Source organism: Anarrhichthys ocellatus, unplaced genomic scaffold (genome assembly GCF_004355925.1).
Source record: "Anarrhichthys ocellatus isolate YVR2014 unplaced genomic scaffold, GSC_Weel_1.0 scaffold50, whole genome shotgun sequence".
NCBI lineage: Eukaryota > Metazoa > Chordata > Actinopteri > Perciformes > Anarhichadidae > Anarrhichthys > Anarrhichthys ocellatus.
The window spans coordinates 2,030,311-2,055,643 of NW_022280080.1; the positions used below are offsets into that span (position 1 = coordinate 2,030,311).

Below are 25,333 nucleotides of genomic sequence, written 5' to 3' on the forward strand. Positions count from 1 at the left end.
ATGCACAACTCCTCAGGGAACTTTCAAGAGCTTAAATACTGAGTGGAGCCATTGATGCAGCATTTTCTTCATTTTGCAAATCATCATGTCACCATCTTGAATTTATAATTAATTCTAATAAAAGAATAAGTGTTGTAGCATTACTGGCAGTGTGTGTGTGTTTCAGGGTATGCTGTATGAGCGCACATCCTCTGAGTGTTAGCTTTGGCTAACAGGTTTGAGATGCTTACGCGATAAAGGCACTGTAAATCCTCTTTATTCAGCAGAGTTGTAGTCTCAGGGAGAATCTGGCCCATCTGAAATTCCCACGGAACAAAGAGGGAGGCAGGGGGGTGACGGAGAGGAAGAGAGGGAGAGGGTACTCAGCTGAAGAGGGGATATTGTTTACATATCAAGACGCTTCCTCTAACTCCCAGGAAAAGCAGTAATTTACCGAGCAAGGTTTTACAGTTTAATTTCTCCATTGTGCTGAGGGATAACGCCTTAATTATAGAGGAGGAAGTGGCCCTAAGCCCCGGACAGAGGGCGAGGGCTCAAAGAGAGCCTCAGTGAGTTTTGGACCCCCACTTCTCCAGCCTCGATCTGGATCTCTCACTCCCTCTTGGCTGTGGCCCTTTTGACTGTTCATTAGCACTTGTGGGGTGTCTGGGCGCTTGCCAATTAGTGCTCCGCTCCAATATTTCCTTCCGTGAGGCTGGACCAGTTTTGCTAGTGGAGACTTCTAGGCGTCTGGGCCTGAAGGATGGGGGAGGCCTGGCACAAGCTGTCAAAACTCTGGGGACCCTCACCCTCTACAGACTGGAAATCACTTCACACAATCATCCCAACTTTTGGAACATTTAATGCAAAAGCCATCTAGTAACAACTTGGGTAATATCACATCCAGACTGGTTCTCTTGCACAGTTAGTCATAGTGACAGACATGAGCAAATATTGACCAAAGCTATAAATGTTCACGGTATACGGGGTCAAATATATGGATACTGCAAAGCTATCCATCAATAACTTGTTAAGTTGTGTATTCAGTTTGAAGAAATGTGCTGAGTGTTTTGGGTTTTTCACGTCTTTTTAAATGCAGTTTAACTTCTGACGAGTGCCAAAAACTTAATGGAAGTGTCACGGGACATAATGAGGACTCAAATGCAGATAGTCAGAGTAGTGAACAAAAAGGGTTTTAATAACTCACGAAACAAAAACAGGTAATCCAAGGACGAGACAAGGGGGAAATCCGGCAGGACAAGGCATGGCAAAAACAGGGCAGACAGACTGGGAAACCGGGAACAGGAAGAGCAAAACGGGCTGGTAGGTAGGGAAAAAAAAGCAATGATCTGGCAGTGAGTGAGTGAAAGACAGGGGTTTAAATAGTGACTAGAACAGGTGAGGAGAGTTGTGCTGATGAGGGAGAGTGTGACTGGCAGGTGCACTGAATGAACTGATTAGGGACAGGTGAAGGAAGTGAGGAGCTACAGAAAACCACACAAAACACCCAAGGCAAAGCCTGATTGTGACAGGAAGTTTCCTCAAGATGTTTTCACATGATTTAGGAAATCTCAGTTTTACTTGATTACTTTGATAAAATAACTATTTGCAGCTGTATCCTGAGAGTATTACATGACACAGTAATCTGTGAAAAAGTCCGGTTCCTCTGCGTCGTCATAGTGCCATTAGGAACATATTTTAGACCGCACAATGGACCGAGAAATGATTTTGTTGACGATGAAGATAATCGTTACGACCTGCTAATTTATTGAATCAAGTCATTCAGAACATGTTCTTGTTTGCACGCCACAAGGTGAGAACACGTTTTTTTTGTGAAAGCTTTATTTAGTAAATCGTAAGGTGTGACTGACTAACTGATGCAAGCGGCAGGGAAGCTGCAATAGAGCTGTATTTACATGAAGTAAAGTCAATACTGGACGGCTTGTGATCTGGTGAAATGAGCCTTGTGCATATGTCGTGTGTGTGTGTGTGTGTGTGTGTGTGTGTGTGTGTGTGTGTGTGTGTGTGTGTGTTATATCCCGAGTGATTGCTCTAGAGAGGGTTAATGCCCCAGAACTAAAATAAAACAAGCTGTTCATTTAGTGTGACTCACCTCTCCTCACAACCAGGATAGCTAACAGAACTAGCCTAGTTATGAATATTTTTTCAGATTTTTATGCAATATTTTTAAAGAGTTTGCGAAGGATTATATGTGTGTTTCAGCTCAACTGTTGCCTTTGCTACCCATTGGTAACTCAATACCTTTTACACTCTGGTAGTTAGTGTTGCCCTTGCCATGCATGAGTCTGCCCTGGGAGAAGGAATGGGGGGGGGGGGGTTGTTCTGTAGGCTCATGTTCAGCTAAGATTGTCTGAAAAATATTTTTCCTTCAAAAAGTGATTGTAGAATGTTGCTATTGAGGACTGCAAATTGTATTCTGATTTCACTGCCAAAACACTTTTAGGTTTAGAGGCCTGTGTTGATGGCACTTTATTTACATTCTTGGAACCTATTTTATAAAACCATTCCAAAGCATTTAATTCTGATACATCTTTGTTTCTTTAATAGCTACTAATGCAACACAATATTGACATCGCTACACCTCTGATCTTTGTGAAAGACGAGCATCTCTACGCTTTTCAACCTGTCTTTCTCTTCTACTCTCTAACGTTCTCTCTCTCCCTACTCCTCCCTTCTCGCACTCTACTGCCACACAGTTACTAGCACCATTAGGCTGTCATAACACGGCACATATAACCTGAGGTGATCCCAGGACTGAGTGAACCGAGCGTCCCCGGGGGCGAGGCGCTGCGGCAGCCAAACAGGATTGCTACCTCATGGTCTGGGATGATGGGTACCACATGTAAGCGGAGGCAACTGCTGGCCCTAATAGGACCCGGCATGTGGCGGTCTGACGGGGGAGATCAGATGGCTCGGACTGGCCTATCGCTTTAGTAACAGGGCTCTGTGTCTATAGGCCCTGTGTTAGAGTGGTTTGTTTCAAATAGAGTCTTTGTACAGAAGACAACTCACTCATGGCTCCCCTTCCGCCTTGGTCTCGCCATCATTGTAGAGCTACACTGGCTTGTTGGAATTCATATGTTCCACAGACCGGCCATTTCAGTGTCTCGCTCAAGGACTCTACAACATGCAGACAGTAGGAGACGGGGGCCTGTATACAAAGATGGACGACATGACATCTCCCCTAAAGTGAAGCCAAAAGATCTAGATCGCCCCCTGGTGGCTGCCTGCAGTTTAGCTCATAAAGTCCGCCCTCTCAATGTAAGCAGGTGGAACTTTCTGTTTCAACCATAAACTGTATCTTTATATACAGCAGCTAATAGATTTTTATATACAGTCCTTACGGCCACAGACCGTGTTGCTAGCTAGCTTAGCAACATCTCCACTGACTGTAATGTTATTGAGCGCACTCGGACCGTCGTGTTTGATCGTATCTACACAGAGAGGTGTGATTGGGCGGTTTTGTGGGCGGGTTTCGACACAGCGGCTCCGGCCCCCGATCACTACTGTGCAGACTTAATGATGATGTCAAAACTCAAGATGGCAGCACCAGTATCCGGGATGTTTTACCTTCATCTTTGTACAGCCTTCACGTGCTGATAGTTGTTACATGTGCCTACGTTTATTTACCATGCTGGTAATTTGAGTACTAATAATCTGTCCGATATTAACTGGGAAGAATGGCTCAGCTGTCATCACTTTCTGTGATTGTTGGCCAGTCAGTAGTAGCTTTGGTTGCCATGTAAATCTGCAAACCAGAGTGCATCTCTATTGAGATTATTTCTGTACGATCTAATCTATATTGTTTCATTATAGAGTTAATATTTCTCCTACCTCTTTGTCTTTCCACCATTTTCTCCTCTGCTTAAGAAGCTCTTAAGACTCTTAAAAGTCCTCCCCACAGTTCTTCACCTTAGGAGCTCTCTTAAGATGCTTTGGGAATAACTTTTATCCTCACATTGCTGGGACTGTGGCTCGTCAACGTCCGCAGAACTTGAAGAAGATAAATGTTTCTCCTCGCCCACTGTGACACTTACAACACCACACAAGAAGACATGCTATCACCAGCCCGTGGGGGATGTGAAAGAATCACAGCTTTTCTGGAGTGTCAACTGGTATTAATGGCAGGAAAGTAGGACAGTGGCGTTTCCTGACATGCAATGACTTTACATTGAAAACAGAAGTACGTACTAAGAGTAGGCTGCGCCGTACACAGCTGCTGTGTTGCACTTTAAGTACTACAGACTTTTTGATACTAAGGTCTTTGAGTGGATGCCAGAAAAGATCTCATGGGCTACATACTCATGGAGACATGCAAGTGTTGGTGGGCATAGGTAGATGGGTGGAAACCAGCGGATGACTGTTGAATCCACCAAAGATCACAACTGGTTTTAACCCCATTGTTGGAGCCATGATTCATGCCCCCATCTCCTAAACCACAGTATACACATGAAGTCACACACTTCTTCAATCTTGCTGTAACTGCTTAATGTGGTTCATTTAAAGTGAAGATTAAGAATAATATGGTGGCAGCATGTGGCACCCTTTCCCCACAGAAAGAACAAGAGTTGGTTGATGAAGGTCACCACTGTGCCACATGTGGATCATTATCAAGAGCCAGGCAGCAACAGTTAAAACTTCAATGTGCTCTTAGATTGGGGCTTTGAAGCAGAGCAAAGGAAAAAATGCTTTCTAATCAAGGCCTTGCAAAAGCAAAAGCCACAATGCCCAAACTGTAAGACGACCATCTCCAACCTGAGGAGCCAGATGGTTTCTGTTTGTTTGTTTCTATTACAGGGAAAACCAAACGAAATAGTCAAAGAATGATATGATAAGTCAGGCTGTAGTCATTTGTCTGTTTAGTACATAAAGGCTGAGTAAAATGTCCCTTTGGGGATTCTATAAGATCTATAAAACAACAACATTTTTAGGTTTAGTAAATGGAACTTTGCACTGGAAACAGACTATAAAGAGAACTTACCATTTTTTCTTTTTTTTCCTTATTGAATTGAATCAAGATAAGCGTACACGTCTTTACCGTGGATTTGCTCTGGAGCCTGGAGTTTGGCTTGAGTCCACGCTGTAATTGCTTCACCATGTCGCCGCTCAATTGCGCCGTCACAAAGACTCAGATCGCATATGGAACTCCCATTTTCGGTTTTCTTATTTTAGCCCTCAAAATTCTCAAGGTTTGATGAAATCCCACTGTTATTATCGGCGTTGTAGTCCAAGAAAGAAATTCTTGACTCACACTCTTCAATTTGTTCCCCAAATATTTCACTTTGTATGTTGATAGAAGCTCTCAGGAAGTAATTCAGTCTAGAAATGGGCTCAATGACAGAGTAAGACGGCCGTAGTCATAATTCTTAAGTATGGGTCACCAAACGTGGGTGTGTTATTATGATACAGGAAAGATTGTATAGTTAGAGTGTGAAATGTTTAGTTTTCAATGTCTATGGTATGACGGCACAGATTCACACATACATCATCATGTCTCAAATAATGATGCAGTTGGTCACAACAGGCTGAAAGGCATCCACCAAAGGTTTGCACTCGATTGAAGTTTGAGCACTCACAAGAGGAAAATTAAACAAAAAAAGGGACTAGTCAACCAATGCAGCAGAGACACAGTTATTTTAACATTTAGTTCCTTACATGGGCTAAGCTGCAAAAACAATAGATGCTACATTTCCCATAATGCAACGGAATAAAACATTTTTGGTAGATAGTACCTGCCTACATCTTTGGAACTCTATGCCCCCTAATTTGCAGCATTAGTCTTTCAGTCAGGATGACTCTGATGATGTCATCATTACATCATCAGAGTTCATTTTTCACACTCGTCAAAGCTTCTACAGAGCTACAGAAAACAACTGTTAGTACCGGGTGAGTAGTTCTCACCACAACCGGGGAACCGACCCTCATGTTTAACATTGTTGCAGTGCCCCTTTAAGAAAAACAAATGATACTTGAATAGTTCTAGATTATTATTTAAAATACATTTTAGTCAATATATTTTTTGAACAGTTATTTTTGTCATGAATGTTTTTATGCAGAGCAAATATTATGTGGCGGAAAAGCGAAACAAAGCGCATTTCAGCCAATCACGTTGTGCAGAATGAGTTGAGGTGTGCCTATTTAAAAGGATTACATACTAACAACACAGGTGATCTGTAGTGCTAACCAAGGCGGCAAACTGAATTACTCCTCTCAACCTTGACAAAGGCAGCGCAGACCAGATCCACTGCTTCCGTTCTTTCCTTTCACAATAAAAGCCTTTTTTGGCAGGCTATATTTGGCATGTTGTGTCATTTATTCGTGACACCCGCCGGTGTGTGAAGGCCTTTGTACTGGAAGTGACTCATCGGTCACTCAATGACTCTGAGATTGAGTTAAGTCTTCCAAGAAGTAGCAGAAAAATTGTGCTTTCAACAATAAGGCCCTCATCTCTGTAATTACAGCTCACTCGCCTACTTCTCCCGTAGTTTCAGGTTGCATGAGGACCAGGGATACAGGGAGTTCAGGCTTTAATCAGAACCTGCATGGTTTAGCTACGTTTTCATTGATTGGATCGCTGTCATCGCCATTTCCATTCTCTTTTACATTTGCTTTAACCTCCCCGAAGCGGCCTATAAACTTTTTGATCATACGCCTCCATGTGGAATTGGATTCTTGTATTTTGAGATTTTCATGTTTTGACATGTTGGCTGAAACATTGTCAGGGTATATCTGAGTAGTTTAGAGCAAATGAAGACAAAATGCAGTCCAGATGCAGAGAGAAAGTATACTATGAGTCAAAGGGAGTCTGATGGTTTAATATAAGAGCCAGTCCCTTTTACTTGTTCCATATGAACACAGGAAGCTTTGAAGACGGACGTAACCCTTACGTTTAAGTCCCCATTGACATAATTCAGAGGAGTAATTTCAATAATTGTTCATTCACCAAATGAAAGTATCCTGTTTGACAGGTACATCTTTTGTGATCACTAATGGATCACTAATCACTAAGACGCTTATTGAGCAATATGAATAACTTATGGACTCTCCATATTCTTTCTAGAATCTTCCTTAGAAACTTGATGTCAGCATGGTCTATACCACAATGCCCCGACCTATTAATCATTATTAGGACTTTTATAATAAAGCTAATTTGGTTGTATTGTGGTAGTAGTAACTACTGTATAGCTGTGAAATGACTGGAGTAGAGTGACAGTTGTAGTGGCGTAGGGGTATAAAGTAGCAGGAAATAGTTTGGGATTTCGATTTTGGCGGTCCCTGTGGACAAAAGCGGTAGTGTTTTTAGAAAACCTCTCATTCTACTGCAGTCAGGCGCTGGCAAAGCTCTGCTCCTGGCTGGAAAAAAGAGCCGCTGCAGGTCAAAGGCAGCAGCAAAGCTGGATCTGGGTCTGTCCTCAGTGTGGAGGCCCCGCTGGAGTCTGAGCTGAAGGAGTTTTTGGTGAACCTGCATGATTTCTTCTGATTTCACGCGCAATCTGACACGGTGGCACCGATGACGAGCATTAAGAATAACTAGAAATAGACGCTGATGGTCTCATTTACTGATGTAGGTCATATAGAGGATCAGGATTACAATGAGACTGTTTCATAACCAGTTAAAAGTTCCGAACAGTAACTTTAAGCAGTACTTCAGTAAGTACTTTACTTTTAACCACTGACCATTAAGTATTTGAACAAACTAGAAGTTACCTAAAAGTTCTGTGTATGTCACAGACAAGCAGCAGTATCATGTCATGCATGTTTATGTGTCCACAGGGATGCAGAAGTGTTAATGGGGATAAACTTGGACCCATGTAAGGTGATTTTCCAGGTCAGACTGCCCAGCCTGTCTTAAACCAATACTACCCCTCGACCACCATAGAGGTGAAGTTTTAGGAAGACAGACACCTCGCCCTCCATCCTCTGACACTGTCAGATTGCTCTGAGGTTTGTGTGAAGAAAACTTAGCAGCAAGTCTCCTGGGCTTTACTCCAAACATGGCAAGCATGGCCCCGAAGTGGGCAATACTATTGGCAATATCAGCTTGACTTTGGATGCTGCTGCTTGTTTCAAACATCAGATATACCTGATTGTTTAATTTCATTTTTCTGACACAGTAAAACATGTGCATAAGAATGGGGAATTTAAGCTGAAAGAGCTGCCATAATAGATACCAAGTCTTTTAAACGTTGCTAGTTTGAATCCCCAGGCCTTTTGGGAGACTCTTTATTCAACAGCTGCTGTTAAAGTGGCACTCTCTAAAGGCCAAATGTTCCAGTAGAGATGTTCAATAAAGGTCTATGGTTGAACTGGGCAGATTCCCAGTATGAATGTGTGTAGCTGCGTAAATATTGAACAGAGAACTGAGGGAAGTGTAAAAAACAGGATGTACAAATGCCAGACAAGAGACAAAGCTGATATATTTAATCATCTTTAATAGATAGATGGTAAACTGACATGCTAAATTGATGGAGATGCATGATAAAACAATTCAACCAATTAGTTTTCTATTTTTTTTTCACATTACCAAACTGCAGAGCAACTTCCTGATGATTGAGAGCCCTTCCCCACCATATCCACGAGAGTGTTCGTCAGATAAAGGAGATTCCCCCACAGGCTTAACCCGAGGTGACTCGACTCTCTCAGTGTCACACAAGGGAAGCGGCGTGTTGGCTAATTTTATCGCACAATGCATGCTGTTTGTCAGCGCAGCTCCGGTGACGAATGATTCCTTATCTTGAGGGCTGTTGTTTGTTGTTGCTGAGTAATGTCCTGGCAGCTCGCTGCTGTCTCTGGAGCCTTCAGGGGCTTCAGCTGCCCCGCTGTCAACTGTCAGGGGCCACACTTGCGTCATCATGTGTGCGCGTGCACTCACCTGAGCACACACGATCCAAGATGCAAAGGATTTCAATTGCAGCTCTGCGGAAAAGCAAAGTTTCTTTGTACACAAACTCAAGTGTCGTTTACCAGCGTAGGCCAGCCCGTTCTTCCTCTCCACTCGTTAAATACCGACGCTTGGTCAGTAGCCTTCACCATCTGATAACCCACGCACGGAGGCACCCTTTAGCATCAGCATGAGACGCATCAGGCTTTCCACTGACTTTAATGTAAACCTATCCGTATCGCTGTTACACGGTCAGAGCAACGACCTAGATTAAAGAGCGAGTCCTCCCAGTGCGGGTGAGGTTGGATGGGGCCGTAAAATAAGTCAACGTTGACTTATTTTACCGTTTTGTTACGTGACCTCCAGACTTATCTTACATAACAAACGTATAGTTATTTTGAACCAAAAACCACAATAACTCCTAAACCTAACTGAGTAGTTTTGCTGCGTAAGTAAACCTCAAAACAAAGTTTATTTTGAAAGAGACACTATGCGACCAGCGGAAACTGACACGCCATCCCTGACATAGAAACCGAGAGCGTCAGTTTGAAGCTGAGGCCACTGACCAGGCTGCTGTATTTAGTGAGTTATGCAGTCTTCTATTTTCTGCCATTTCCTCTCTGACTTAAGCTTTCCACCGCTCGGCTTGATGGCCTTTCTATTTGCCCGCATATAATCTAATAAAGACAGACATGTCGACTAACACGGAGCAAGCCCCCTTCTTTCAATGTTCTGAGTCCCTCTCCTTTATAAACGGTTCAACCCTATTGCCAGCGAGGGACTGATGAAAGCGACATGTGTTACTCATAGAGCCCCTTTGTTTATTTGACTTCCATAGTTGCATTAAGGCTCAGTAAACATATCAACTGCCCTCCAGGCTGCAGGCAGAGCAGCCAGAGAGATGCAAGTGTTCAGATCCCTCTCTCACAGCGCCACCCCTCCTGCCAGAAGTAGCTGCAGGGAGGAGACCGACATCTTACCTGGCAATGAATCAACCGCTGATTAATGCCATTCAGCGCTCAGGGTAAAGCTTGTGCGCAGTTTTATATTCCAGAAGAATAATCCTTTGAGTCTGGACACTTGACAAACTATATCGTCACACGAAATCAAGTCAAGAAGAGTGATTTTTATTTGTCCAAAAAGGAGCGTCTCTGCCGGAGGGCCCTGTGGTAATCCTGGCACCCCATGGCAGAGAAACAATCAAATCACATGTTTTGTGACCTGGCAGATCCCAGAGGTTGTGGCCTCTAACAATATAAAGTCGGAAAACCGGTGTCGTTTATATTGACCAATAACTAGTAGCACTGCCCGCACGCTTTTTTACATGTCACTGAAGCCACACAGCTCTGATTCCATGTAACTCATGCAAAATTCACAAAATTTAGCTTTCTTGCCCCCCGTCTCTGCACTTGTTCAGATTGTTGGGCTTTCCACGCTGAACCATGGAACTACTTTCTTTCACTGATTCTGTATAAAACAACCTGGATGCCTCAAGAGCCTTGTGTCAAATAGCTAGAGGGAGAAGGTGCTGAAAGGGAAATGTCTCTCCACAGTTCTTCATCACAGTGGACGTGCAGGGTTTGAAAGCAGCGACGCAAGGCTTTGCAGTTAAAGTTCCGTAAGTCGGCTCATAAATCACTCCTCTGTCGTCACTGTGATAGGTTAAGAATTGTCCTTTTTCGGGTCGCTCTGGCAACAGAGTCCAACTAGCTAAAACAACAACAGATGGAAAACAAGTGAGCAAGCATGCCATAGTTTACTGCTCAGGACAGCAGGAGTATAGGGTCGGCTAATGCTGCTCTACACTTTGTCCTCTTTAACCACAGATTTCTTTTACATTCATGACCAACGTCCATCAGAAACAGTAGAAGTTTGTATCTATTTCTCTCGATTTGATATGTAAGTAGACCTGGTCTAGAATCCTACACGCAACAAAACATCTAGAATCCTACACGCAACAAAACAGATACACTTCTAGGTATATAATAGAACACTGTAGTTTCAAGTGATTTAGTAATGATTGCAGATTAATTGATATTTCTTTATATATTTTATGACAAAAAATGGCAACGTAAAAATCTGTACGTTGAAAAAATTGTTTTTTTAATTACTGAATAAAAAATGCTCCAGTAGATTAGAACACCTACTGCCACCCCAAAAACATGAAACATGGCCAGTGATATACTGGGGAACTTTCTTTTTTGTTTTTTACAAAATGCAGCAGAAAGAGTATGTGTTTATCTCAGTTTGTGGGTCAGTGTCATGTCATCTGCATATCTCAAGAACCGCCCATCCGATCTACTTCACACGTGGCCTGTGTATTGCTGGGAATCCAAGGACGTGCAGTGTTAGAGTTGGTGGAATTTGGCCTCACGCACCTTTGATATTAATAAACTTTGAATAAACAGGCGATAGTGCTCTGTGCAGCAGCGGGGACGGGGCTTTAGGGCTCTGCGGACTGAGTCGAGCATGTCGTCCATAGTGGGTCTTTCCAGGCCACTGCTTATTGACCAATATACTAACGTTACAACCCAACTTTTCTTCACTTCCGTGGAGTCAACGAGTTGCAGTTGTTGACATCACTGAAAGCAGTACTTCAGAGGACCAAGCAATGTAGGGGGCCTAATATATCTAAATTTGATATTTACACACTATATGGACGCATGACCCTTAACCTAAACAAAATATGGTATGGAGTTAGGGGTCAGTGTGCTGTAGTGTGAGCTGCTAATGCTAACGTTGCTAGCCTTGGACGGTGAGTCGGAAAGTCCAAAGCTAACGTAGCTTATTAGCTGCGTTGCATCTTTCACTTTTACTTAACCTCCTCTGTTCCAAAACTGTTCCATAAAGACAGGAGACCATGCTACAAATGTGTCAACTCAACTTTGAATTTATTTAAGCAACCAAGCTGAGCTAACGAGCTAGAGTTTGCTAACTGACACTAGCAAGCTCGCTAGCTCAGAGAGCTTTGTTTCCCTTCTTTTATAATCTAGAAGCAGCAGCAGGAGTCACGGCAGTCTTCCATTGGTTTGATGGTTTTTCATGTATTTCAGTCGCATCTGTGGTGTATCGAGGACGTGTTTTCTTCGTATTTAATGGGTTTTCTGATCATCAGTATACACTTCTTTCGAAACATAATATTATTCTAAGACTGTCTCATCTCCTTGGTATCTTTGAAATAAGGGATGAATTATTTAACTATCAAGCCATTCTGAATTCCTTCAAATAAGGGGTGGTTTTAGAGCAAGACAATATTTCTGTGTCTAAAGACAGATCCCTCCATAATTTTAAGGAACAGGTCATTCAAGACACCTTTTGATACGAGATGTTCTGTTTCTGTTTAGCAGATAATCAGAACAACTTACAGAGATCGAGCCAACACACTTTGCTTTTGGGATAGAGGTCATTATAACTAAGATGCCCTTTGAGAATATAAAATAGTACATATAACAACTATCAACTTCATCTTTTCATGCAAAACATGGCCTCTAACACACGGGCCGCTTCACAAACAGAGAACGAGCGAGGCAGCACTCTCAGACCAGGAGGGGGATCACCTCACAGCCAATCCAGTTGGTCGGAGGCCCTCTGACCTGCTTCACAGCTGTTTCTTGTTAGTGCTTTAAAACAAATTCCCAGAGCGAGATGGTTTCCACACTTAATCCTGCCCTGAAGAAAGAGGCCAGACAAGAAGGGGGTTTATAAGACCCCGCTGCTGCATGTGTGTGTGTGTGTATAAACAGCTCAATCTTAACGTTTTATCTTATCGGGATAGATGACCTGAGAGCCCAGGGGCCTGCACTGAAGATGCTCTGCCCTGTGTTACGAACGCCACCAACAGTCAGCTGAGCTGGTCTTGATCTCCTCAAAATCTATTTCCAGCTTTGAAAGTATAAACCCTTAACTGAGCTTCAGTAACACTCAGAGGATGTTTACAGTTTAGTGAGAGTCGACCTTTTAATTCAACTGTTGCCGAATATAAACAAGTGCAAGTAAGCCTCGTCTTAGATGGTACAAACGGATGGTACCAAATGTTTTTGACAGTTTATTCTCACCTGTCGCCGGACTTTTAAAATACTTAGAATTGGTCTGCTTTGTAATGCAAACAGACATGAAGAGAAAGTGGAGGGGTGGTCGCCGTGTTCTACAGTTAAGTCTGAAATGGGCCACATGTTTTTATAGCTGTTGTAAACTCTGCTGCTATTAATGTCACTACCGAACTAATGGATATCAGTCCTTTATGTAATAAAAACCTCCTTGCTGACGGGTGTAAACATTCTTAGGGGCCTGAATTCTTTTTAACATGAATTATTTTTCCCTCATGAAGAATCCACCTCTGGCCTTTTTAAGCATAAATCCATGTGTCTTAAATAATATTTGGTGTCTTCGCTGTTCAAAAGAGGAAAATGGTGTGCATCATTCTGTAAGAAAGAGCATAGACATAACAGACTCAGCGTGGCAGTTTGATGGAGAACAGGCCAGGTCCATCCAGGATACTACTTGGGCCTGGAGAGCAGTCTCTCGGGGGGGGAGTTGCCTCACCTCGCGGTGACCCCCAGCTGAGACGGCTTTTAGATTGATGTGCACTGCCTCCCTCTCCCTCACATTGTGTGCTGTTTCGGGTATTTCCTCTGCCTTTCCCTCCCAGAAAAAAAGCCCTGTTTACAAGTCGTGGAGGGGGAATGCTAAGCTAGTGCTGAAGATGCCATCATAGGGTGCTGAGGACGCTCTTTGTGTGAACTGGCAGCTTCTCCGTCAGCTGTGTCTCGGAGGTCAAAGGGCTCACGGAAGACAGAGGAGGGCTCCGGGTTCCCGCCGTTTGAAGTGACTTGGCTTGATTGGCGCGTTAACACTCACCAGAAAGTGGCAAGCAAATGCTTTTTCTAAGAGAATGAGGAACAGATTGATGAAATCACACATAAACTGATTTTGTATGTGTTGTTTTGATGAATGGGAATAGCATATGATAGTGACAACTATGTATTTCAAGTATCACTCCTCTCTGTGCAGCCCGACGGACCCTCTCCAACTGGGGCCGAGGTTTTATCTCGTTTTAACTTGCATCCTCCTGAATTGAAATGAGCAGCGCCGCAACAATAACAAACCCAATGCATTAATTACTTGATCAGCCCTACACCTGTGCTCTAAAGGGGCCAGGCGATAAATCAGAAGTCTGCACGGGAAGCTGATTATCCTGACACCTCATCAGTCTTCACAGAGAGGCCCGCTGCCTGCCACAAGGAGAGGCTTGCTAAGCCAGGCTACCTGTAGGCTAGCATCACACACTCACACACACATGAAGGGCACACCCAGCCCTGCTAAACGCCTACCACTACGGCAGGGTGATGCATGACCGTCGTAAGGCAATGATCCGCAAGTGCTGCTGCTGGACACTCGCTGATTATAGCGCCACGTCCAAGATGAAAGCTTTGGAACTTTGATTTCTGTGTTTTTAGCCGACTAATGGGTCTCAGAGGGATGAGATCATAACAATTCTCAGAGTTTTTAGGAAAAGTACAATTTCAGAAATATTTTAAAGGAAAAAGAAAGAGGTGCAAGCGTCTGACAAAAGCAAGAGTCTCTTTGTGTCATGCTACTCCCCCATGGTTCCTCTTTCACACTGAATGGACTTTAGTACAACCAGCTGATGGCAACCCAGGTGAGATAAGGTCTTGGTAGCACTCAGTCTTTAGAACAATTAGGAGAGGCGGTGCAGCACCTTGTAGCCCAGGTGATGGATCATACTGGTGGTGGGTTTCTGGGGTTGACGCTGAGACTAGTGTTTGGCTGAGGCCGGCGTACAGATTTGACAGAGACTGATTGCAGAGGAGAGAGGCCAGCTGGGTCTGAGTGGGATCTGTAAACACACTGGGGCGGGAGCGGAGGCCCTAGCAGCTTCACAACAACCCCTATGAGGAGATACAACACATCTGGGGGGGGGGTCATGGCAACGCGATATAAACACAGGCACACGGCCATCTTCAGATTTGAATCTCACATTTGCTGATACGCCCAGCTCATCAGAATACACTCAATAATAAATGTGCCTGTTATATTTTTCGGGAGTTGGTGAAGACCAAAACAGAGTTTGAAGATACTGACCTTTGTTCGGTCCCCAGAAACAAAACTCAGAGTCTGTTGAAAGTGTCTATAGGGTCACTTAAGTTAGCATATAGTGTGAGGGAATACAAATATGCTCTTATTAGAAACAGTCACGCGTCCCGTCCCCCGATACGATACTACTCACTAGCTTTCAGAACTACCTGTAACTACTGTTACAATCATTAAAAAGCAAAAGCAGCATGTTTATACATTCAGTATATCTTCAGTAGCTAGCATCGCTAACGCTAGTTTCTCCTGTCTGCTAATGTTAGCTCCACAGGTTTTTACGTATAAACGTAATGTTTCAGAAACATTTATCTCCTTCTAACCTCACTGGGTAACAAGTATCACTATTACGTTCAACCATGACTAGCTCCAAATCCACTAAACCTGCCTGCAAGTGAAGAAAAGCTGAAAGGATTACATGAGAGCCTTTGGAGCAGAGCCGGATAGTGCTCGGACCCTGGTCAGAGCTGGCCGACGCTACGCTGTGATTGGCCAGTCTGCGTTTGAGAGGCACGACTTGATGAAGGGCCAATTGCTAATCTCAGCATGAATTCAATGTCAGTTTTGAATACCATGTACTATGGACACATTTCGGTCTGTTCTATAAAAGTGTACCCAGCTCGAGCCACAACTACTGACTAATGGACACGTGTTATATTTGAAATATAAACATCTGATTTCACAATGTGCAATAAAACAGCGACAAGCTTCAGGCACCATGCTCTCTTCACAGCGCTGGCTCAAAGCCTCTGGAAAACAACAGCGTTAGTCTTCCCAGGGAGAGTGTTTGATGTGTACATCATAACATATACAGACTTTGCACGAGTTCACAGGGACTAATGAATTTCCGCTCAAACCATCTCATGTCATTACAGGGACCACTGGCCTAATCCACTTACCTTCTACCTAAAATCCCCCTATCAATAAAAAAGGTATCATTTTACCCTCCCTGAGGGCTGTTAACAGTAAAGAGCCACTCTGTTAAGACTTCCTTTCATAGATGGCAGTGGTTCCGTGCTCTCCTGTAAGCCTCTAATCCCTCTGTCGCCATCACTCGCCCATGCACTGCCCTAGAGGAAGCGACGTCTTGCGAACTAAACCTGCAGGTTTCGTGTTGTGTGTGTAGTGCAGGATTCCCGGATTAGGCTAAACATACACTTTTTATTAACCTTGGGCATAACACTTGCTGTAGTGTTTTTTGTGTGCGTGTGTGTGTGTGTGTGTGTGTGTGTGTGTGTGTGTGTGTGTGTGTGTTTGTGTTTTAGAAAGGCATGTCTGTTGAACCTCAAAGTAACACATTTGTGTTTGTCTCCGTCACTCTTGATGGTTGCTTACTGAGAGTGAACTGCAGAACAAATCAGTATCTGTGTGTGTAATTGCGAGTGTGTGCGTGAGTGTGTGTGCATGCACATGAGCGTTTGTGTATAGCCGTTGGCACGGCACTGTGTAGTTAGGACCCAGGCCAACTTTTTTTGCTGGAATTTCCTGTCTGAATTGAGCACCCCCACCTCTCCTACTCCTCTGCTCTTCACTTTTCTCTCTCTCTCTCTCTCTGTCTGTCTGTCTGTCTCTCTGTCTCTCTGTCTCTCTCTCTTTCTCTGCCCCTTTCTCTCAAAGCACGACAAAGGCTTTTTTTTTTTCTCCCAAAATTATTCCTGGCCTGGCCTCTCAGGGCATTATTATTATCGTTGAGTACTTCCTCCAAGACATGAGCCCACTCCACTCTCCACTTCAGCATGGTCCTGATCTGGGGCTTCATTTGGACGTAATGAGAGAGTGCTTTTCCTTCTTCTGTCTCTGAGTCATGAGACCCGACGGGGCCTTGGTTAACATCGAACACCTGGCATTGTCTTTAGTGAGAGATCAAACCGGGGCTTTGAGATGAGAAGCTAAAAAGGAGGAGAAGATGTGGCAGGATGTTTGGGTTCGGGGGGCAGAGACATGTGTAGTCTTAAAACACGTTATGAGAAATCGGAGCACATATATAATGGCTGAAAACGACCACCAGCTAAAGGTTCCTGTGGCCTGGATTGACTAATGATTTAAGATCACGTCAACAAAAGTGTGCACTTCATGGTTTGAAATGTATTTTAGAAACATTTGTTGTTATATTTGTTGAAATTCTCTTTATATCCTGACAGTAAAAAAAAAAAAAGGGGATTTTTGGTTGGATAATCTGTCAAATCCAGCTTGCTCTTGCTGGTTTCTCCAGCGTTTCAGACCCATAAAATATGCACTATTCAGCAAAACACAGCCTATAGCCGAAAAGGACAGAACACCAATGGACCTTACATGTCTGAGTTAATGACCTTTAACGACGACAAATTCAGGCATCACGGTTATGATATGAAGCTTATGCTAAGCAGTTTTTCGGATCCAAAATAGCGCTGCATTGAAAAGGGTGAGACGATGAAATATGTTTCAGGAAGTGCGGTTTGAACAGTAGATCCATGATTTCGTGGACGTATCTGATGCCAAAACATTGCGCAGGGTTAAGAAGGGATTCTACAACTCTGGACAGCTATCACTGTGAGCATTTCATCCTCCGTCTCAAATGTCACATTGTGTTGTGCGTTGCGCTAACGTCGGTCTGAACAGTCCTCTGCACTCTTTGGATAGACAGCATGTGGCCCAGGGTGGAGTAACCCTGCATGCCAGCACACCCAAAGGGGACGGACGGGCGGTAAATCAAGAAGCTGAGGCATGTGAATCATCCCGGCCATGTACCTGTCGGTAGCTGTCCCTGCAGCCCGGGAAACAATGCAGCTGTCTGGGTGATGGAAGGGCCTGTTCAGCCCTTATCGCCCCCACATTCAGCAGCCCCGAGCTGGGGAGGGAAGCAGCCTCTGGGGCTTCTGCTTGGTTATTTTAGTGTGTTTGTTTGTGTGTTTCAGTAATGGACATCATTTCTTACTGGGAAAAAACACCAAGCCATGCTCACAGTTTTGACGATGACATCATCGATGACAGGAATTCTCAGTTCATGAAAGCTTTTTCATCTGCTACTCTAAATATCTGATGTTAGACAGGTGTTTAAGACTTAGATTAATATAAGCTCCCCCAGCTGGAAAAAGGTTAAGAAAGCTACATGTTGAAACCAAAATATATGAAAAGGAAAACACAACACAACAAAAGTGCAACGCAAAGTTATGAATTCAAGAAAAGAAATGAATAGGGCCCTGTTTGACAGTTTAATTGATCAGCTTTCCAATACTTCGAAAAGAAAATACCAGCACAACCTTTGTCTTCGTCTAGTCTCCTCATCCTGTGCCCCCCCCCCCCGCCTGCCCCTCTCCACCAGAGATGTGCCAGGCAGCACAAGCAGGGGGCAGCTCTCAGACAAAGCCTGAACTTCTGGCTCCACTTGTGAAACAAAGCTCAAACCCCTTTTCCCAGCTCCCACTCCCTCTCGCTCATTTACCGGGTGCCTCTTTTGGCTTTGTAACACACAAGTTGACTCGGAATTGGCCGCCCGTCCGGCTCACAAAGGCAAGGGAGGGTCGCTGGCTGAGATCCAGCGTAGATCTTGATAGAAACACAGAGCCCTTAGCCTTCTGAGCTCAAAGACGAGAGAAGACAAGGAACGCAGGGCACCAGATGGATTTTTACAACTCACTTTGGGTTCACGGGTCATTTTCACACATTCTGTGGGAGAGCAGTGTGAGTTTGAAACATATTTTCCCTGCTTACATCCAGTGCTGCTGTGCATATCTGCCTGCCTGCCTGTAATTTCTGAAGTAGAAATGATCCAACATGTTTCAGAGACATAGGCAATACTTAGCAGGTTCTATAAGCTGGAATCTTTCGGACAGCTTTGACTTTCATGTTTTGTTTCGCAAAAACAGGAATTAACCAGTTGTATTAAAATCTTATCTTAATCAACTGCATCTTCAGCAAATGTCATAATGGCAGTGTTTCCAAAAGAAAAAACAATCATTGTTGTGTAATGCTTGTTCCTAAACAAATTCCACACCAGTCAAATGTTTCACGGTTCAGGGCTGCCCTCAGGGAAACTCCTCTCCCAGTCGTGTGTAATCCCATCAGAATTAACAAAGAACAAGATGGTACAACGTCATGATGACTACCTCAGTCACAGCAACAAAAGGCTCAATCAGGGTTTAAGTAGCAGTAATGTCTGTCTTTGTAATTGGCATCACCTAAAAACAACATTAAGCGCTGTGCCATAGCCTGGAGGCACAGAGTCCTGTTACACCTTGTTAGGACCCCTTAGGCACAGCTCAAGCAGGGAGGTGTGTAGAATACGTAGACCTTGACAAGAAAAGCCACGGGATGTTATAATCACTTGGACGTGAAAACACTGGGCTTTACATGCAAATTCCAATCAATATCTGAGAACCAGGTATTTATTTTGAACAAGCTTATATTAGAGAGGTCTTTGGATTTCCATTAATATAAACCTCCATATTTAACTGTTGTCTTGATAAGGTTAAGGTCTCTGCATATACTCATACTGACCTCTCCACATTTTTAACAGTATTACTTTTTTTATTCCTTAATTGCTTCCAACCATTAATGAAACACCTTTCTTCCTGCACAGATGTTTCACATTAAAAGCCCTTCAGGGGCTGAATGGCTATCATTTATTCTATTCCTGGCAGACTTTTAATGTGAAAAATAAGCAGGAAGTTTGTTTCATTTTCAGCAGCGTTACTGCAATCGAAAAAACTAAGTGATAATAAGAAAAACTAACTAGAAGAACAAGACTAGTGAGTATGGCATTACAAAGAAATATACATTTTGCTGAATGTCTTTTCTGGCAGCATGTCCTTTGGACTTAAACATCCTCAATATGTTTGCTCGTGGCACATTGGCATCACATCGGTGTGAGAAGAAGCACCCATTTCCCGTCCCAGTGGTCCTCTCCGGTACAGATAATGATCTGCTCTCACTGAGCTTTGGCCTTTAACCCTGGTGGTCTCTGCTCCCAGGTCATCCCGGGTTTACTGAACCGTACAGCCAAAGAATCCTAATAGCAGCCAGGGATCATCTCAAGGGAGCTGCATAGCACTATGCTCTGTCTCTGTCCCTCCACAGTGCACACACACACACGCACACAACTGAATGTGCTGTGTGTTTTTTCTTTTTTCCCTGCATCAAACATGTGGAACTTTAACATATGTAACTGGAGAGAATTAGTCAGCTTTTGTCTATGGTTAGAGCTCTCCTCCTCCTTCAATCAAGACAGTAAAGTTTCCTACTCAGCCGTTGTGATCACAGTAATTAATGAAGATCGGCTGTGTTATCCTAATGAGACTTCCCTCGAGCCAGCAGCCCATTTATGGCAGGAAATGTTGGATGCGTGCATTCTTTGTCTGACACATAAAAACACATTCATTGTTGTGTAAACCCTGCTTTGGTCTCATTGGATAGAGAGGGCCATTAATGAATGCTTCTCGGGGCAAAAGCCACAGACAGTGGAGAAGGTTTCAATTACTGCTGGATTACAGGAACTGTAAAAGGGTACAGTTGCATCTCACGCTGCGTTGCAGGCATGAGTCAGGAACTGTATATCAGCCTTAATATTTCTTGTTCTATGTTATATCAGTACTACTCCTCTTATTTAACTTCATTTATCATTCGCTGCATTTGTTTCACTGTATTTTGTTGTTTTTTGACGTGGGACCGTTTTCTGTCTTCCTATCACTCACAGGTCCCCACCACCTCTTCCCCACGTTTCACACGCCCATCCCGATCGACATGAGACACCACGAAGGGCGATACCATTACGAGCCACACCCACTCCACGCCATGCATGGGTAAGTACCATTAGATGTCGGCAGTCCTTGTGAAATGAATAATCATGGAGACATCCACAGTGTGTCTTCCATAACAAACAGTGACCCACCGGTGGGCCGCTCGTTGCACCCATTCCAAATATCAGCTGATCCTTCTGTGTAACATTATTCAAATCCACCAAAGTATATTTCAAATTTTAGTGGAGATCCAACAGTTTCCAAACATACCAAATATGCCATCCTGACCTTTAGGGAAATGTGCACTAAATGATGAACGAGACGTCTAGAATATTTCCTTTTGATGGAATGGAGTCCTTGGTTTGAATACTTCACTTCGTGTTAATATCAGTTTTAATGAAGAGTTGAGGCAGAGTTGATTCATATGACACTGTAAGACAATGTGGAATATAATGATTTACTAACCTTTCCAACCGTATGTTTACAGATTAATGAAACAAAATCCTGTAACCAACACAAATTAATTTCACGGCCGTCGGCCCTGTTTAATAATTCATCAATACTAAAATCAGAAGATAATCTGTCAGTAAATTGAACACATTGTACATATCATTCATACTGACTAACAAAAGAGTCATAGGATCCCCTTGTCAGTAGCAGGGAGTGTTTACAGAGGTAGATAATGTCTGTCACTTTTCATTGCTTTCTCTCTCGGAGAATTGCGCTACTACTCCCTCCTATTTGTCAGCACCCGAGCTGGAACTAAAAACTGTCCCTCTTCCTGAGCTTCATTGACAGAGCCAAGTTCAAATACACCAAAGCCAGACACGATACACAGAGCAAGAGGGAGACAAGCCACATTAGCACAATACAATAGACCGTTGACATGTCCGCTATCTCCTCTACTAAAATGTCATGTTGTGGCAATTCTAGCACTCTCTCGGACAAAAGCGGACTTGCGATAACGTCCAGTGAAAGACAATGTTGGAAAAAGTACATGTACAAGTATGTTTCACTTAAAGCTACAGCGAGGATTTCACTTTCCGTTGATTTTGGCGGTCCCCGTGGACACAAGCGGTAGTGTTTCCGAGCAACAGTCTCTCTATAATTTCTAAAAATCATTCCATTTCAGAACATGAAGTCAGAGTTTATTGGTAAGCATAAATAGTCCAGTTGTGTGCTTGGATTTGAAACTTGTATCCTAACCTGACCTACAAAGAAACACCAATTTATTTTCTGACTTTATTACCATAAAAGTCTGGCCTTCCTAACATTGCCAGGCCTCCTTATGCTTATCTAAGATATTCGAAATCCAGGAAGGGAACCCAGGAGTAAGATCAATGGAGGTTTTGTGAGAACTGTGCTGTTACATTTAAATTCAGCGAGATCAGGTGATACACAGTGTCGGCAGAGCTATTCATCACCTGCAAAGCGAGGAGATGGGAGGAGGGAACAGTGTGGCTGCGCACCCGGTTTTGTTTTGATTAATGTGACGGGACTCTGACAGAGTGCTCCCAGTAATTCATCAAGACCTTGATCTAGCTGTCTTTTTCACTGCGCCAAATTCACCTAATTACCGTTGTCCCGGCGAAATGGAGCAGGGTGTCGGTGCGGGGTGCTTGGTGGCAGCGTTTTGTCGGCGGCTGGTTGCTGTGTGTCAGGGTTGCACTTCCTGTCTGAGGCATTGCGCTAACTCCATATGGAGCGCTCTTCATCGCTGTTTGCATGTAACATAATGAGGGCTGCGGGTCACAGTGTCACAGCTGTCATGGTGCAGATGCTGCAGTACTCACTGCTTTGGTCCCTGCTTTGCTCCCCGGCTGACAGTGCTAAGGAATAGACTGGCTATTGACGTGACTCAGAAGGCCAATGCTCGCACCCCACGTGTACAGCAGCTTTGAGTGCAACATGTCATTTCCTGACTATCTCTTAGCTTTCTCATCAACATTTGCTGTGTAAAAATGTAGCATTGCACTCCTGTAACATAGCCTGAGTCACTTTTTCAAAGAAAATGATTAAAATGCAGCAGAACCAGAAATATTGTCTTTTCTAGATCATGCAATATGAGGCTGTTGGTATGTTTTAATTGAGGTGTCTGCCTCTATTCAAAAAGATTCGACACACGGGTGGTTGGACAAATGTATTACTGAAGGTTACAGTGTCTGTATATAAAACACCATCATGGGCCATCTTTCTGTGTTTCATACAGGATTTAAAAGTAGCCTTTGAGCTGTGGTCCCACTGCCTTTCACAGAAGTAGCAGCCATTAGAGGGAAAAAACATGCAATGTCCCTGGAACATGTTAGGAAGAGCCTCTCATGGGATGACAGTAGAACATGAACTTACAGTAGAGACAGCTCTTGTGTGCTGTTTACTGCATATTTTGTAGTCGGGCATCTTCTGTACAAACCCACAAGCCAGGAAAGCCAGCCACCGTGCCAGTATGTTTGACCAGGTAATTAGCCATCGTAAATCCGGCCTTCCCTTCCCGGAACCTCAACGACAACGCAACGGATGAGAAAAACAGATCCCCCGCTCATTCCACAGCCCGTATTTATGCTTTTTGGGAAGCAGTCGGGGGACAAATTGCAGCACTGTAAAAGTTGAAATATTCCCAAGGTTCTAGTGTGGCAGGGCTGCGGCCTGTACCGCACCGCCCCTGTACACAAACAGATGTGGTCCAACTCGCCAGGCAATCAGCCTGCTCAAGGCCCACCGCGCGGAATGTGTTGATTAAATACAGTTTACAGATCAGCCGTTCGGGCCTGTGTTGTTTTTTCCCTTCTTTGTTTTGGTTTGGTTAACATGGAGGGTAGGGAGATGAGCAAGTAAAGGGAGGGAGACAGATTTTTCGAGCCTGGGTGTCAGTGGTTGTGACAGACGTATGGGTATGTTATGTTGTTGCTTGTTGGCTCCAGCACCGGCTCATCGTCACGGCTGTTTGAATTTGGATGCTCCCCTGAGTTACAGCCAGGAATGTGCTGCTGGAAAGACAAGGGACCCGTCAATCACAAGGCTGGGAAGCTGCAAATCAATAGCCTGAAATTTCCACGGCTTATCACACGGTCTCACCGTCAATTTTTCGCACTCAATAAAGACTAAATGGTATGTGACAGCAACGGGGCCGAATAATGGATAATTACCCCTCTGTATTATCCCATCGTCTGACATAGTTCTACTGGGCCCCTCCTTTGTGCACAGTCCTCTCTTCTTAGGAAATACAGTATGAAGTTGTGTCCAAATCCTCAGCATCCTGATCAGGGCCCCAAAAACAACTAAGGCAGGATCTTAGCATGTCCCCCGTGGGCCAGCGTGGTGATTTATCTTGATCGCCTTGGCTGCCCAGAAGTACAGAAGGGAGTGTGTCACATCATAATTCATCCCACCCCGAGCCAGTAGGGAAAATGCCAGAGAGGCAAATTCTAACTTATTGGTCAGCCAGGAGGGCAGGCGGGCAGACAGAAAGGGAACTTGAAGTTGAAAGTGTGGCTTTAACACCTCACCTTGAAAACAGGTTGCATGGGCAGCATCTCGTGGCAGTGAAGATGGATGATTTTCAAAGGCATCACTTGCAGAACAACCCTGTCTCCGATAAAATGACGTTCCCACACAAGTAAACTGCACTCTCAAGTACGTTTTGAGGGAAAGTATTTTCTTCCGGACCGAACAGTCAGTTTTAAAGTTGTGGTAAACTGGGGGAATAGAACAGATTACATTTCAAAACTACTTTGATAGGTTTAGGTAACTGACCTCCTAAATTAGGCTGCAGAAAAGCCCATTCAGACTTTCACACTATAGTGAAACTAGATTAAATTTACCTTTGCAAAAATACCAGTTACAACCACCAATAACCAGTTCATATGAAGAGTTAGTCGACCCTGTCCGAAGGCAAAAGGTATTCTGCCTGTTCCAAAAAGCCACACTTCACTTCACACGTGCACTCTGGTATGTACTTACTCGCAGGGTTACGCATGTGCTCTACAAGCTGCACCATGTCCAATTCCCTTTTTCTCACAGCAGAGTTTTAACAATGGAACAACAGAGGGCATGGAATCACAGAACACAGAGACAAATAGCAATTACCTAGTCGAAAGCATGTCATCTGCTGACTCACATTGGCTCCCTATCCCTCGATCTCTCCCTGGCCCTCCTCAAGTATCATCCTTTATGAGGACGGATTCCTGCTACTTTTGTTTGGCAGCAATGAAGAATTTCGATTAGAGTGTGTTCCACCAGGCCAGCCACCCATCGTGTTCAGGTATGGTGGAAGTTTCTTTAAATGGCAGCCACTTATTAAGAGACAGGGCTCTCCCGGGGCTCTGAGGCCCTCAAAGAGCTTCGCATTCAACCTCTGTGACTGACGCCTCTCCAAAACACACTGACTTCAAGTAACATCTTGTCAGAAAAAGGGTGGATCAACAAGGCTTCAATAATGGTACCTGCCAGACGGGACTATCATTTGCAGCCTCCTGACAGGCAACAGCAGTAAATTTCACATTATTATCAAGCCTTCATACACACTCTTGGTTGTTTGAGTGATTTACTGCAGCTGGAGTGATGTGTGTCGACACGCTGGTTTGCTGTCGGGCTAAAACAAATAACTATTGTTGGCGGATGCAGGTTTGAAGTC

General features: G+C 43.9%; 1 protein-coding gene across 2 annotated transcripts in view; it reads left to right on the forward strand.

The window, feature by feature from the left end:
• Nucleotides 1-25,333, forward strand: part of gli2a (GLI family zinc finger 2a) — an 85,535-nt gene that overhangs the window by 29,149 nt on the left and 31,053 nt on the right. Inside the window, exons 1-2 of one of the 2 annotated variants that reach the window (XM_031869927.1) lie at nt 18,574-18,649; nt 20,661-20,766. In XM_031869927.1, the coding sequence (XP_031725787.1) occupies nt 20,708-20,766 (59 nt within the window). In that variant the 5' untranslated portion in view covers nt 18,574-18,649; nt 20,661-20,707. Of the gene's footprint in view, nt 1-18,573; nt 18,650-20,660; nt 20,767-25,333 lie in introns of those variants that run through there. The other variant, XM_031869926.1, reaches the window with a different exon arrangement.